The following is a 15201-nucleotide window of genomic DNA, read 5'->3' as shown; positions in this document are numbered from 1 at the left end:
AACTTGAAATTCAATACTTTAATGATAACATCCTGAAAAATGAAAATAATACAAGAAAAAAACGTTAAAATAACAAAGTATCAACAAAGTTAAGTAAACGAAAAACGGAAATACCAACAAAATTATAAAATAATCAAAATAAAAAACTGCTCCTTGACCATTATATAAATGTCCTTTTACAAGAAAAATGTAATACATAAAACGTATGGGAGAAAAGCAACAAGAAAATCAAAATAATGTAGGAATACAAGTAGAGAGAAAATAAAATTCTATATACCAACTATTTTGCAATGAAGAAAATAAAAGATATCATGGAAGGTGAATATTATAGAAATGGAACACCAGCTGTATCATACATTGGAGAATAATTTCAAATGACTTATTTGAATAAAAATAACTCAAATAGAAAAAATTTGTATACAATGAATTTAATTCGAATTCTTAAACTATTTTTTAATAGAAATCATGTGTGTGATCCAGTCTTCTTTATTTTTCCAACATTATGTGCTTTACTTTAAATTTTAAAAAATTTATCACGTTTTAATTATTAGCAGCATAAAATGCATGGTTTTCGAAATCAGTATTATGCGCATCAGCATATATTGTGTTACCTAATTTTTATAATTTGCCTTACCGTTTGTAACGCTAAGAAATAATTGTCTAAAATATAGACTCAAGTCTATGTTTTTGATCAGCGTCGAATTCTGAATCGATTTAGCTTATCCTGTCCGTCCGTCCGTCTCATCGATAACTCAAAACTAGTTCAAGTAATGTGGACTTGCTAGTCGAACTCAAGAACTAGTAAGTTTACCAAATTTTTGCAAATGATTTATGATAGTATATGCCAGAACCCTATTTAAACTGATTATGATCGGGGCACTGGTTCGAACAACTTCAAAAGTTATTTTGCTATATCTCAGAAACCATAAAAGATTTAGCTATATATCAGGAACCATAAATTATTTTAATTATTATAGCGTATTTAAATTATTACGCATTTATAATAATCGCATTTTTTTACCTTCGTTAGACAATATATCTATAAAATCAAGCAGCCAATAAAAAATTCAAGTAATACCTTTGATTTAAAATTATTTTGCAATTTTTTACTAGCTTGTAATTTAGAAAAGTGATAAAAAATGTAAAATATCTATAGAATTTTTATTTTAAAAAAGTAGCATCATTTTGTATTGAAACGCTTCATTTTAAGTTACGTTTGTAATTTACAAAAAAAGAAGAAGTCGCCACTGTCGATTGTTTGATTTCGTTTTCTTCAAACGTTAAAAGGTGGAACAGTATTATTTTTGCCCTAATATACACAATAATAATGTGTATTATTTCAAATATTTAACAATCAGCTAACGGGAATATTTTTCCTTGAAAAAGAAAAAAAACGAAAAAGAAATGAAAACTAGAAAAAATAATAAAAACAAATATAGAAAGGCATTAGAGCGATAAAAAGTCCTCCAGAAATTGTCCTCATTTATCCTCACATTATTACATTAGACCGTCTTTATTGTACAGTTCTAACGTGACTTGTAAGTTGATTTTATTGATTTTATTTTGTTATTTTGTTAAAAATAAAAAAACTAAAAGCAAAAAAAATAAAGAACAAATTGAAAAAAAAGGAATTATATTTCATTTCAAACATTTTAGTCCTTTTTCCTTCCTTTCTACTTTAATTTTGATTTTCATTATATTTTATCAATTCTTTTTTTTTCTGTTTTTTTTCTTAATTTTTTATTTTTTTTGGGAAAAGAATCATTTCATTTTCTTTTCATAGAATTTTAGTTTGTACATTTTTCTTTTTATTTTTCTCTTTTTTATGTTCATCTTTTATACAGAAGAGAAAAGTTTAACAGAAAAGGACATATCATTTGTGAGAGTTAAGGCAAGACTTAAATAATAAAATTCATATAGGGTCACTTTGAACAACATATTTCCAGAATGAAAAACAAAAGAAAAGCAAAATTCGAAACCAAATAAAATATTCAACTCTATATTCATACTTTGTACAGAAGTATAATATAAATACTAATATTAAGAAACACAACAATATTTTTATTAAAATGAAATATGTGAGAATTTCACTCATACCGCAATATGAAATTGTTATATGAGTTTTTGCAAACGTACTATTTTTAATAAAATGACTTTTGGGAGTAAAATTAATAATCATAACAATATTTTAACATACCAAAAAAAAGATTTTATTTTAATAATTTTATATGTATATTATATTGTTAAAATATACTTAATCAGTATATGTGTAAACGTGTTTAAATTGTAGAATTTATTTTATACAAAAAATCATGAAATTAATAAATCATAATACAGTAATTTGACAAAAATCTTATTTCTTAATAGAAATTACAGAAAGAACTATAGTTATGCTTAAAATAGAGCAAATCTCATTCGTAATATTTTGTAAACTTAGATTTTTAGAACATAAATGTAATGATAATTTGTATCGGTAATTTGTAACATATAATTAATTAAAAGTTATATAAAGTTGAATAAATAATTCATGCTAATTTTAATCCAAATATGTTTTTTAAAATACACTATACTTTATATAGATTATACTTAAGTCCGAAATAAATGGATAATAAGATCCTCATATCGAATCTATGTAAAGATGTTGTGAGTCAAACCTCTATGAAAACAATGAATTTGTTCATATTTAGTGATTTTCAAATAAATGCACGGCACTCGTTTCTTTACTTTGAAATTTAAATATATATGGAAAAAACAAGAGATTTTTATTTGTTCATAAAGACACGATTTTGATTAAATTTTCTTATACATACATGTATACACAAATTTATAGAAAATTCTTATACGGTAATTGAAATTACTGAAATTTTGCAGGACAAATCGACTTATACACAATTTACATAATAATGTTTTTTTTTAAATACTACATTGTTATCGATAAAATTCAAAGGTAAGTTAATTTTGCCTTTTCCTATTACTAAAATGTTTACGCATAGTTAAAGTGAATAAATAACATTTTTATAAAGACTTACAAATGAACAACTCTTAATTACATAATTGCTGAGGCAATTGTAAATTTTCTATTTTCAATTTATTCTCGCACAAAAATTCTAAATAAAATCTTAATGATTTTTTTCCTATCACAGACAAAAAATTTAATCAATTTTTCCACACACGTCATTTACTAATCAAAGCCTAATTTATACAATTATAACAAATTAAAGTGAAAAATTGTAATTTTGAAATCAATAATTATTCGATTTACTCACATTATGTACATAATATTTACTGCTTCAGTTATTTTCCATTTATATACACACTTTCCTACATATATTATGGTTCGATACTATTTTGCTTGTGCTGCTTTTACAATTAATTTGCTTTACATATAATATAATTATAAATCGTCCATTGAATTTTTGTCTTTAAGGTATGTTTCTTGTGGAAAATCTTAAATAATAACTAAAGATATTTAAAATGTAATATTCCGGATGTTAAGCAACAGAAAAACAAAATACACCCACACATTATAATAATGTTAACACCTGATTTCCATAAGTAGACAATACTCAGTAAAACATTTTTTAATGAATTCTCATGAAAATAGTTCGAAATTTGATTTTACAAAACAGAATGAAAACCCCGAAGTTGATACTGCAGAATATCAAGTTATATGGAAATTAAAGTTTTGCGGTCACCTAGAAAGTAAGAAACGTTTTCATCAATACTGCAAAAATAATATTTTAGTAAAACTCATTTCGATCTTATAAAATCTTTCCCCCCATATTCCCCCCCCCCCCCCCTTTAGAAGTTATATCCCCTCAAAACCCTAAAAAGGGCCTTTTTTAAATATTTGTTGCAATGAAACCATAAGCATTTTTGAAATTTTGCAAACGCAGAAAGGCAACGGCTTGTTTCCCCTAGCGCAGTATAGTATAGTTAAACTTTAGAAAAACAAAATGGTCGTTCAAATTTAGCTTTATCTAAAGTCCTTTTTCCCAAATTTTTGATGTCGTTTTGCTTTTAGACCCCAGCCTGTAGAAGCTTGAAATTTTAAGGGCTTTTAGACATTAACAAATAGTTCATTTCGTCAGAAGAAAATTTTTTTCCATCTCCACCCCCTCCCAAGTTATCGCCCCTTGAAATTTGTAAAATTTGAATTTTTGACACCCTATATTTCCGAAACCGCAAGCTTTTTCAAATTTCTATAAACGCAAAAAATTAACGGTAAATTCCATGACATTAAAAAATATAATTATTTTTCTTAACTCACACAATGAAGCTTTAAAATTGGCATTATGTTAACTCCAATTTATATTAATTTTTGCTTTATTTCAAAGACTGCATATATGCATCATCCTAAATGTATGCAATCCTAGAAATAGTTTTGTATAAATAATTTCTAAACTATTTCTAAATAACTAAATAATTTCTGAGATATGGCGAAATAACTTTTGGAGCTGTGTGGCAGATATAACAAGCGCTCATAAGATCTTAACAAATTTTAATGATTACATTTTACCATATTAGTTTTTACCTAATTTCAGTACTGTAGATTAAGAACAATTTTTAAGAAATAGCCAAATAAATTTTGAAGTTGTATGGTAGCTGCACAAACCAATACCTCGATTATATCCAATTTAAATAGGGTTGAGTTTTGGTATTTACAATAATAAATCATTCTTCAAAATTTGGTGAACTTACCTCAATTAGTTTTTAAGTTATCACTGGGAAGGGTATGGTTAAGTCAACCCAAAATTCGACACTAATGTCGAATATCTCAGATCATTATTTCAGATATAATAAGCGTTTCAAACAAAATAGTTTAATAAAACTAACTGTGTTAATTTTTTTTCTAACCCATTTATTTCGATATTCATTTTACCAAAGACGAAAATTGAAATTATGGTGTATGCGACCAAGCACCAATTGAGTTAAGACAGAATAATTCGGTATATAAAATCAACGGAAAACTTTACTTTAACATTGTTATTCTGGAATAAAAAATGAATAATTCATGTAATTTAAATTCAGAACTAAAAGGAAATGACTAACTGCATTTCGCTACAACATAATGAAAAAATAGTCAATCTTTTTAAAATTCGTACCAATAAAATTTGCATGCAATATGTAATTATTTTTTTTGTTTTTTGTTTAGATTTTTGTGAAATTCTACTTTTTTAATAATATGTACACGCATTTTTTCCATTGTTAACTGGCATTCAAAATAAATACGTACAGTACATCTGTATCTGTATACCTGTAAGAAATACCTATAGAAAATTCTTTAAAACAAATAAAGTTCTACAATATATCACATTTTTGTATTTTCATTTTATTATAATTTTTTTTTAATTTTCTTCTCTTATATATCGTTTTAGATTCCAACTGGTGAACCAATTTATACACGTACTATTGACAATTTATTTGCGGCAACAGTTAATTTAAGACTTCATTTGCAAGCAATTCATTTCAATACTGGTGATTCAATTAGTAATTCAGGATTTTCATCATCAGATTTTGGTAGTCAGTTGATAAATTTTATAAGTTCACCAAATGGTTATGGTAGTGGCTTTGGTAGCCTTCTATTAAAATGTACAGCACAAATAGAAGAATATTATCAGGAAAGTAGTGAAATTGAATTAGGTGGACCACAAAAGGATCCCATACCAGCTAGAGGTATGCATATTTTAATTTTTCAATTCTATATAAATACCTACAAGTTTGACAAAAACAAAATAAAAAACTTCAATTAAATACAAAAAAAGGTAAAAATTTTATGTAACTTTTGAATTTCATTAGAAAGTCCTTTTTAATTTTAACATTTTTTCAGTTTGTTGTCACTACAATCTTTGCATATATTTTTGTTTTAATTCTCTATTCAAATGCAAGGGAAACAAGTATTAACCGAAATTTAAACAAAGTTTATTTACTTATTGGTTCATTAGTTAATTTGCGTTCTTTTTGAAAAATCAACTTATTGTTTGTCTATAGTTTTTCATGCAGAAAGATTTTAAAATATACATACATGGGTATGTATAACGTATATACATTGATATACTTTTTAATAAGAGAATTTGTGCCCGATAAAAGTTGATAGAAATCAGTATTTGCAATAAAATAAAATTTAGCGGTTAAAAGGTTTTGTTTTTCTTCTTTTGAGACATATAAGAAAGTTTAACCAAATTTCGTTGTTAGCATTTCGTTTAAAATAATTACGGACGCATTATCAATAAACGCGTATCGTTGCCATTCAATAAATTATTTAAAAAAAAACTTTAAATGACAACTACATATTCTTTTTATTTGAATATTTTTACCTCTAATTTCTAATTGGTTTCGGTTAACGCAATTTTAAAACCTAAATAAGTGAAAAATTACCAAGTCAACAGCAATTTTGAGCAATACAAAAGATAAAAATTAATATTAACTACAAAACTCGTAATCAAACATTCGCACAAATTTGTTTTTTTGAAGATAAGTAAATAATTCCAGAAATTAAAAATGCATTGTTGATTCCAGAGATTACTATGATGTTTATATTTCATCAATTTCACTTTGTGTCTTCATTTTTTAATTGGAACACTTATTTCTTATATTAATTTCGGTTTTGGGCGAATAATTTATTTCAATTGCTTTTTCTCATTCTGTCCCAAAATAATATTTTCTGAAATTGTAAGCAAGATATGTGACGCGACATTATTTGTTTTATTTGAAAATTGTTCATGTAAAACGTATTTCAATTCAAGATTGCTCATTCTTATGTCGCTAGTAAGGGTATTGCATAATTATACATAAGTAGCATTTATGTTACATAAAGTTTTCATTACTTTCGAATACCATAATTTCCCTCTTCAAAATTATTTTCAATAAATAATTTCGTATTAATTCGATTTTAAACTGATAGCAAAATAACATATTAAAATTTGTTTGTTGAAATGTGTTGCAAGGGTAAATTTCACTTCTTTTTCTTCTTTTTAGCACTTTTCCAAAAAATTTTTGAAAAAAAGTGCTTATTAGTTCCACTCTGTCCGTCCGGTCGTCCGTCCGTTGACATGTTTACAAAACTTCTACGCCCTTGAAGATAGAAAGTTGAAATTTTATAAGTACATAGATCTTTAGCAGAAGCTTTCCGTAGAACAAAATGCTTACCTATCTTCGCCCTCTAAAAGTTATACCCCTCCAAAACACAAAAAAATGCTGTTTTTTAACTATTTATTGCAGTGAAACCATAAACATTTTTCAAATTTTGCAAAAGCAGAAAGCCAGGAGCATGCTTTTCCCATCGCGGCATACTATGGGAGAACTTTAAAAAAACAAAATGGCCGTTCAAATTTACCGTTATCTAAAGTCCGTTTTTTCCAAATTTTTGATATTATTTTTCTTCTATACCCCAGCCTGTAGAAGGTTGAAATTTTAGGGGCTTTTAAACACTAATAAATAGTTCATTTCGTTAGAAGAAAATTTTTTTCTTATTAGAGTTTATCTCCACTTCCTCTCAAGTTATCGCCTCTTGAAATTTGTAAAATTTGATTTTTTGACACCTTATATTTCCGAAACCGCAAGCTTTTTCAAATTTCTATAAACGCAAAAAGCTAACGGTAAATTCCATGACATTAAAAAATATAATAATTTTCCTTAACTCACACAATTAAACCTTAAAATCGAGCATTATGTTAACTCCACTTTATATTAATTTTTGCTCTATTTCAAAGACTGCATAAATTGTTTATCCTAAATATATGCAATCCTAGAAATAATTTTAATAGTGTGATAGGTAGTATTTAAAAGCAGAAGACTGTATAAACATAGACTGTATTTAAAAGCAGAATTTTCACTTGTTGAAGGGAAAAGTGCTACAATACAAACCATTGGTTTGACCCAACTTTATTATTTCAATAGTTTTTCTTGCTAACGAACATGATGTTCTATATTCGAAAGTTCATTGTGGATTTTTTTTTATTCCATTTTATTCAAAAAAAAAGTTTAGTTCAAAAAATTCTTTTAAATTGAATTTTCTGCCCCCTTGTTTTCTGGAATTTCTGATTGAATAGTATATAATCAGAAGTTATCAATACTTAATTAATACACTTCTGTTTTTCTAAGTTTTATATAGAAGAAAACGAGTAAAAAATTCGAAAGTATAAAAAAGCTGCAAAAACTTATTGTTAGATTTCTCAAAAGAATTCGAATGTAACAAAAATAAAAAAAAAACGAAAAGAATAAAAAAAAATATTTTTTATTTCAAATTTCTATTGACTTACTGCAGAACTTTTCCAAATCTTAAATCATGTGATACTCATATCTTCGTTATTTTATAACAACAATATTGTACAAGCTACTAAATATCGATAAAAGTATCGATTTTTATACCCTACACCTTAGTGAAGGTTATATTAACTTTCATATGGAGTTTGTAATAACTCGAAGAAGTCATTGAAATGTGAACACGTATGTACATATATATTTCTTGTTCAGCGTAAAATTTTTGCGTTGATTTCCCGTCTGTTTGTGTGAAACGATAACTCGAATCCGGAAAAAGCAATTACCACCATATTTGAACAAATTGTTTCTTTTTTGCTAAGGATCGCTCATACTAACGAGTGGGATACGTGCCATATGTATGTGTGAGACAGGTTAACAAGTATGGGTACTGCTATACCACTCCAACCAATAGTTTTTAACATTTCAAAAACTATTTGAGCAAACTTAATAAAACTCGGTAAGAAAAAATTAAATTATATAAAAGTTATGCGCCGAAAAATTTTTTTTCAGTTAATTAACAAGGTTTTGGTATTATAATCAGATTACATATGGTGTATGATGTCGGACAAGGTCGATTATATCGTTTTTACTTCTTATATTAATAATTTGGGTTCATCGCGAAAAAAAATTGTTATATTATTAACTATTGTTATATTTTATTTTAGCCAATAAAAATACAGACAGAGAAAAAAAATTAAAATTTTAGGAGAATGTAAAATTTTTTTTCATGGTTTAAAACATTTTTTGTAATTTTTAATATTAATTGAAAACACAGTAACTGCAGTAGTATTTTAAAATCAAAAGAATTTTTAACTACATTGTGCAATGAAGAATTGAAAATTTCTTCATTGAGAAATATTTTGAGTTCGTTTTGCAAAACTTTCCCATATCGCCATTATTTAAGTATCAATATGATTTTTAATTTTAATTATCAATATGATTTTGCCAAATCATATTGTTATTATAAAGTTTCAAATTTATTAAAACAAGATTTATTTTTCAATTCATTTTAAAAAATCTGAGTGGTCAGCACATAACCGACCGCAATGTGTATTGTCTAGTTAAGTGAAAGTGTTAAAGAATATTATAAAAATGTCTGCTAAACACTTCTTTCCAGTTTTTAGGACATTAGTAAGCTTTTAGTTAACATGCCTAGAAAAATGTCAATTTGGCTCTTAATACAGTTTCACTTTGTGCTACCCGAATTCCCTGAAGTGCTCGCCAGTTTAAGTGTGTTTGAGCTATATCGACAGCATTGTGTATACAATAAGGTAGGTTATGTGATAACAAATTTTGCATATCGAGTTTTCGGTGGGAACGCATTTCTCCATGGTAGGGAAGTGTAAATAAACTATTTTTAGCCACCTGTCGGTCTGTAAGTCTGTCGGCCTGTCGGTCTGTGTTTGCACGCGTGTATCTCAAGTTCGGCTGAACCGATTTTCATGAAATTTTATGTATAAGTTTATTTCGACTATGGCACGGATTGATTAACTTTTGGGATATATCAGGCCTCGGGAACTGCATGTTTTAGCGGGTCTGTTTTACAATTTTGATCATTATGAAGAAAATATTCAACCTTCTTTTTTGAAATTTCATATATAAATTTCGCTCGGCCGTCTGCGGTATTAACCTCTTAACTTTTGGAGGAAATCAGATGTTACCAACTGGACTTTTACTACGAGCCAAATATACTTTTTTGTGTATATAAAGAGAAATAATCAACCGATTTCATTGAAATTTAATATTTGAATTCTTCGTATTGAAGAAATGAACATATAAATTTCTTAAAATTTGATATTTGAGTTCTGGTTGTTACCGAAACTAACTGGCGAGCATTTCAGGGAATTCGGGTAGCATACAGCGAACCTCTACTAAGAGTCAAATTTACATTTTTCTAGGTATGTTAACTATAAGCTTACTAATGTCTTAAAAATTGGAAAGAAGTATTTAACGGGCTTTTTTATAATATTCTGCAACACTTTCATTTAACTAGACAATGCACATTGCGGTTGATTATGTACTGACCACATCAGATTTTTTTAAATAATTAGTCAGCATTCTTTAAGAGAATATTTTTTAACTTACTTTATGAATTTCAAAGAAAAATTTTACAAAGCATTACTCTAGATATTCAAAACAAATTGTGTTTTGTGAAATTTTAAATTTTGAGGTTGCTGAATCGCTGTTGTTAATTAAGTTTGTACAGATAGAAACTTAAAACCTAAAGTCATAAAAAATATTATTTTTTGCAAATCAATTACAAAACCATGATGTTTGTGCTTGTATTTTACAAAACATTTCACTGCATAATTAAGAACAAAGTAGAATAACTTTGAAAACTCCGGTCGTAATTAATTTCATGGTAGCGCAGGTCATTTAAAAGAGGAATCAAATCAAAACGTAGAGATCAATTTTATTTAGTGAAATGGAATAAGTTAAAGATATACTTTTTCTTTAAGTAATACTATAACACATGACATAATATTACAAAAATATATTTTCTACATATATACTTTATAATTAATTTTGTCCTATAGAAAATGTTGACTCAAAAATAATGTTATACATAGATATCATATACTATTTCGTACGGAACCCGGGTATAGTGCTACTCTATATTTATTCGCAATATAGATCCTTCCATTGTACACATTATTTGCGAAAATTTTACACACGTATCTTTGTAATATAACAAAACAAATGAAATAAATTTTGCTGCATTCTTTTTCGTGATATCATCAAGAGGATAAAAAGGATATTCAATTAAGAATACAAGAATATTTTCTTTAGCAATTTATTTATTTTTTTTTTTTTCTGTTTCTTGGCATTTATGAAAATAAACGTATATAGCTATACGTACAAATATAGTATACACATTAATTTTTTTGTATATTTTTTTTTATAAAAACAAAGAATCCCAACAACTATAATATTATACTCAATATAAGTAATAAAAGAATCCGAAGCCAATAAGATTTCTTTTATATTAAGAATGTAAATGGCTCAATGAAACTACCTAATATCAGAATAATGAATTCCAGTACCATATGCTTCTGAATATGAAAATTTACTATATGTACAATAAGTACACATTTCGTTTTTGATTCTATATATTTTTATATTATTATACTTAGGTATAAGTTTACTTATATTTAATTTTCTTAAGTAAATATATTTAATATCATGTGTTTGAAACAAAAATGAAAATATTTTTGTATAAGTATGACTTACGCATTTAAAAACAAACATACATCCAGTATAAGTAGTACACATATAACGATAAACGTGTACATAATTTTATACAAGAATGTTTAAAGGCGAATAGGTTGTTTTGAAAGTTAATGAAAAAATGATTATTTTTACTTAACTTTGTTTTTTTTTTTATTGAAAGAACAAAAGGCTTTTATGTATTCTAATAACTGGTTGGGGTAAATTCAAAATACTTTTATGAGAATTAGACAGAACAAAAACATAAACGAGTAAATTTAATTGCGAATATTTTTTTTGAAAGAGGTCAAGATACAATTTCATAAAAGTTATATTAGAACAAAACCGAATTAAAAACTCTTTCAAATTGTTACTATTTGGCCAAATGATAATAGCAAAGAATCCATTTGGTGCTATTAATTTCACATTTTTGAAATGTCTAAGAAGTTCACATCTCTAAATTATTACTTTGAAGGTGTGTTAAACTTTTAAATTATATTTTATAGCAATTTCTTTTTCTACCCATTACGTAGCTTTGAAAAGAAGATATATCATGTAGTAGGTGTTTTTTTTATTAATTTGTCAACTCAGTTTCGATGCAGAAATAATATCAGAGAACATAGTACTTTAGATTCATCATATAGCGTCATAAATTGACATAATATAGCTGCAAATAAGCAACTTTCAGGTTAATGAGAGTCATCATTTACAAGAAAGAAAGGGGAAAATGGAAAAGTTAATACCAAGATTTATACCGAAAAACTAAATTGACGACGCATTATCTTCATAGATATTCTTAGAGTTAATAATTTCAAAAATAAATTTAGGGTTTTCCAAATTAATAGAACCAGTCTCTCAACAAATTTTTTTTCTTTAATATGTCAAATGTAACATAATACATCGATGACCCCGGATACAAGTAACAAAAGACAATCAAGGAGGACTCCTAAAGCTCCGAAAACCTAGTGACACACAAGCCAATAGGTAACAATTATCGAAAATACAATGCACCAGCGATCAAGTTTTCAGCAATATTTTATCCTCAATTCCTCAATACAAAACGTAAAAATATTTCTATACGGCCCAATGCGAGAAATATTCGTAGTCCGGTGGTACTCCAAATCGAAACGCGTGTTCTGAAATAGGCCTATCACACGTAACATATTCAAACCATATTTAAGTTTTAGGAGTTATATTAATTAAGAGCAAACACCTTAAACTACATATACGTTATTGTGGAAGAATATGGAGTTGTGAAATCAATTTGAAATGTATTTGCAATTTATATGAAGATATGTATATATATGTATAAACTTTTATAGAAATCTAATTTGGCTACAGTTGTTACTTAGTTTTAGATTTGCCACTACTTTTAAAAATACTTTAAAATGTTATTATTATGTATTTAAGAGCGGCATCAAAGTTTATGATTATTTCTTATTTTTATACAAAAAAAAAAGGAATCTGAACAGCTCATGATAACTCTCGTTTTAGCAATTTTGGAAATGAAAACACAAATAACCAATAAAAATAAAATTGTATAAAAATTTTTTTTGCAATCCATTAATTCTTCATCAACATACTCAATCCTCAAAGGCTGTTTACATGTGATAAATGCTCAAATTATCACCTTAAAAAATTTACAATTTTCTCTTCCATTAGTTTTCTCAGTGTCATCCAAAATGCATAAAAAAATATCATACAATTAATTTTTATTTACTTTAAATTATTTATATTTTAACTAAAACCATTTAAAAAAAAATTTTATAGGTATATTGCAGCACTTAACTGAAACAAAATTTTTATTTATTACTTAAAATCTTTTCACTACTTCATGCTCAGCTCTTCTTTTAATTGCTTCTACAGCATATGAAATTCTCTTATTATAATATAAAACTGTAATATTTTCATTTATATTTTGTTCATAAATAAAATTTTCCGTTATCTATTTTTAAATAATTTTCTCTTCTTTCATTTATTTTATCTCTTCTTTTGTTTTATTTTACAGTTACTTCATCAACAGCATTACGACCTCAAAATTTCATAAATCAATTAAAACAACAAATACAACATTTTTCAACTGGATATCAAAAAGGAATTGTCACATACTTTTTATTAGTTATGATCCTTTCAACAACTGTAATTTTTTTAATTAATTCGATTCATTTTAATTGCATTTTAAGATAGTTTAATTAACCTGGAGCCTTAAAAAGAAAAACTTTTTCTTCATAAAACAAAAAAAATAAAAACTAAAATAAAAAATAACGAAAATAATAAAATTCTACTCTGGAAAAATAAAAATAAAAAAAATGAAATTGAATTAAAAAAAAAAAAGAGAGCAGAAAAAGAGGAAAATAAATTATGAAAAACTTTCGCAAAATAAAAGAAAAGGAGGAAAATTTTTTTACAGGAAATATTTTCAAAAAAAAAAAAAACTAAAAGTAAAGAAATAACTTAAGAAAAAATTAAAAAGAAAGGAATGAGAAGTACAGACTTTTTTTTATTTTGGTTTTTAATAAAATTGCAAGAAAAATTATTTGTCTTTTTTTTTTATTTTTTTTTTTCTTAAAAAAATTATACATTTTTTCTCTTTTTAAATTATTTGCAGAAGTTATAAATAAACTTTTATACTTCTCTTTTAATTCAAAATAAATATTTACAGGGGCGTTCATTTTTTTTTTATATCCACTCATGTCCAATCTGTTACATTATTACCATTATATGTAAATGTTTAATGTTAGATGTTAAATATTAGGGATTATGCAAAAGAAAAAATGTTAAAAGTTTAAAATGAATTTGCAAAATTTAGGGATATGAAAGTAAAGACCATAGCTTGGAGAGTTCATGTATGGGTAATTGAAATTTCAAGTTATTTACGTCTATTAGATTATGTCGTCAGAATAAAACATAAAAATATTAATGTCAGAAGAAATAAATAAATGAAATTAAGCTCAATTTCTTAAAAATTAAACAAATTTTCCGAATATATTACGTTACCAATGATCGACTTTGTTTGTCCGTTGCTTCCTTGGAATTTAATTGAAGTTTCGTAATAGAAATTAATTATAAATGATTGGAAAAATTAAATAGTTTCTTAAAAAAAATTGAATTGGTTAAAAAATAGCTTAAAAGAATAGCAATTTAAATAATTTCGGATTTAGTGGCAACTTTAAATTCATTCGCGGTTCAATCTTAATATTTTATTATGGTTTTGGCCATCAGGGGAAACCGGAATTTATTATTGTATTGAAATAATACTAAAGCATATATAATATATTAACAATTTTTGCAATATCTTTATCATTATAATATCATTTAATTTAATTTTATATCTGTTAATTAGTTCCTTTGAAATGTAAAATCAGCTCCCAGTTCAGTTTCCTATAAACTTATAAAATAATTGTTCTAACAACCCAAAATTAAATATTGAATTTCAAGTGAAATTCTCTTTATATGCGGCAGAATATAAATTTGGCCTGTAGTTTACTACGTCCAATTGCCTGATTTTCTCTAAAAATTAGGTCGTTTCTCGTACTCTTTTAATAAGTTTACCTATAATTTCGATCCGCAAAAAGTTTTAGTTCCCGCCACCTTACACATGCCAAAATTTGTCAATTAGTGACATAGCCAAAGTAAACTATTAAAACAGTTTTTAATCCATTAAGATTTGAATTGATTAATTTTTAAAACACTCTGTTGTTTTTGAACTTTTTTAATCGTTCAAAATTATTA

At 26.0% G+C, this 15201-nt stretch overlaps 1 protein-coding gene across 1 annotated transcript in view; it reads left to right on the top strand.

Moving 5' to 3' along the window:
- LOC129612562 (uncharacterized) overlaps positions 1-13753 on the top strand; it is a 33658-nt gene extending 19905 nt beyond the window's left edge. The window contains exons 2-3 of the mRNA XM_055526234.1: positions 5379-5676; positions 13478-13753. Of these exons, the coding sequence (XP_055382209.1) occupies positions 5379-5676; positions 13478-13656 (477 nt within the window). The 3' untranslated portion in view covers positions 13657-13753. The remainder of the gene's footprint in view (positions 1-5378; positions 5677-13477) is intronic.
- The last annotated feature ends 1448 nt before the right edge of the window (positions 13754-15201 follow it).

This window comes from Condylostylus longicornis, unplaced genomic scaffold (assembly GCF_029603195.1).
Source record: "Condylostylus longicornis isolate FDR11 unplaced genomic scaffold, ASM2960319v2 ptg000004l, whole genome shotgun sequence".
Lineage (NCBI taxonomy): Eukaryota > Metazoa > Arthropoda > Insecta > Diptera > Dolichopodidae > Condylostylus > Condylostylus longicornis.
This window is presented reverse-complemented; position numbering and strand designations above follow the sequence as displayed.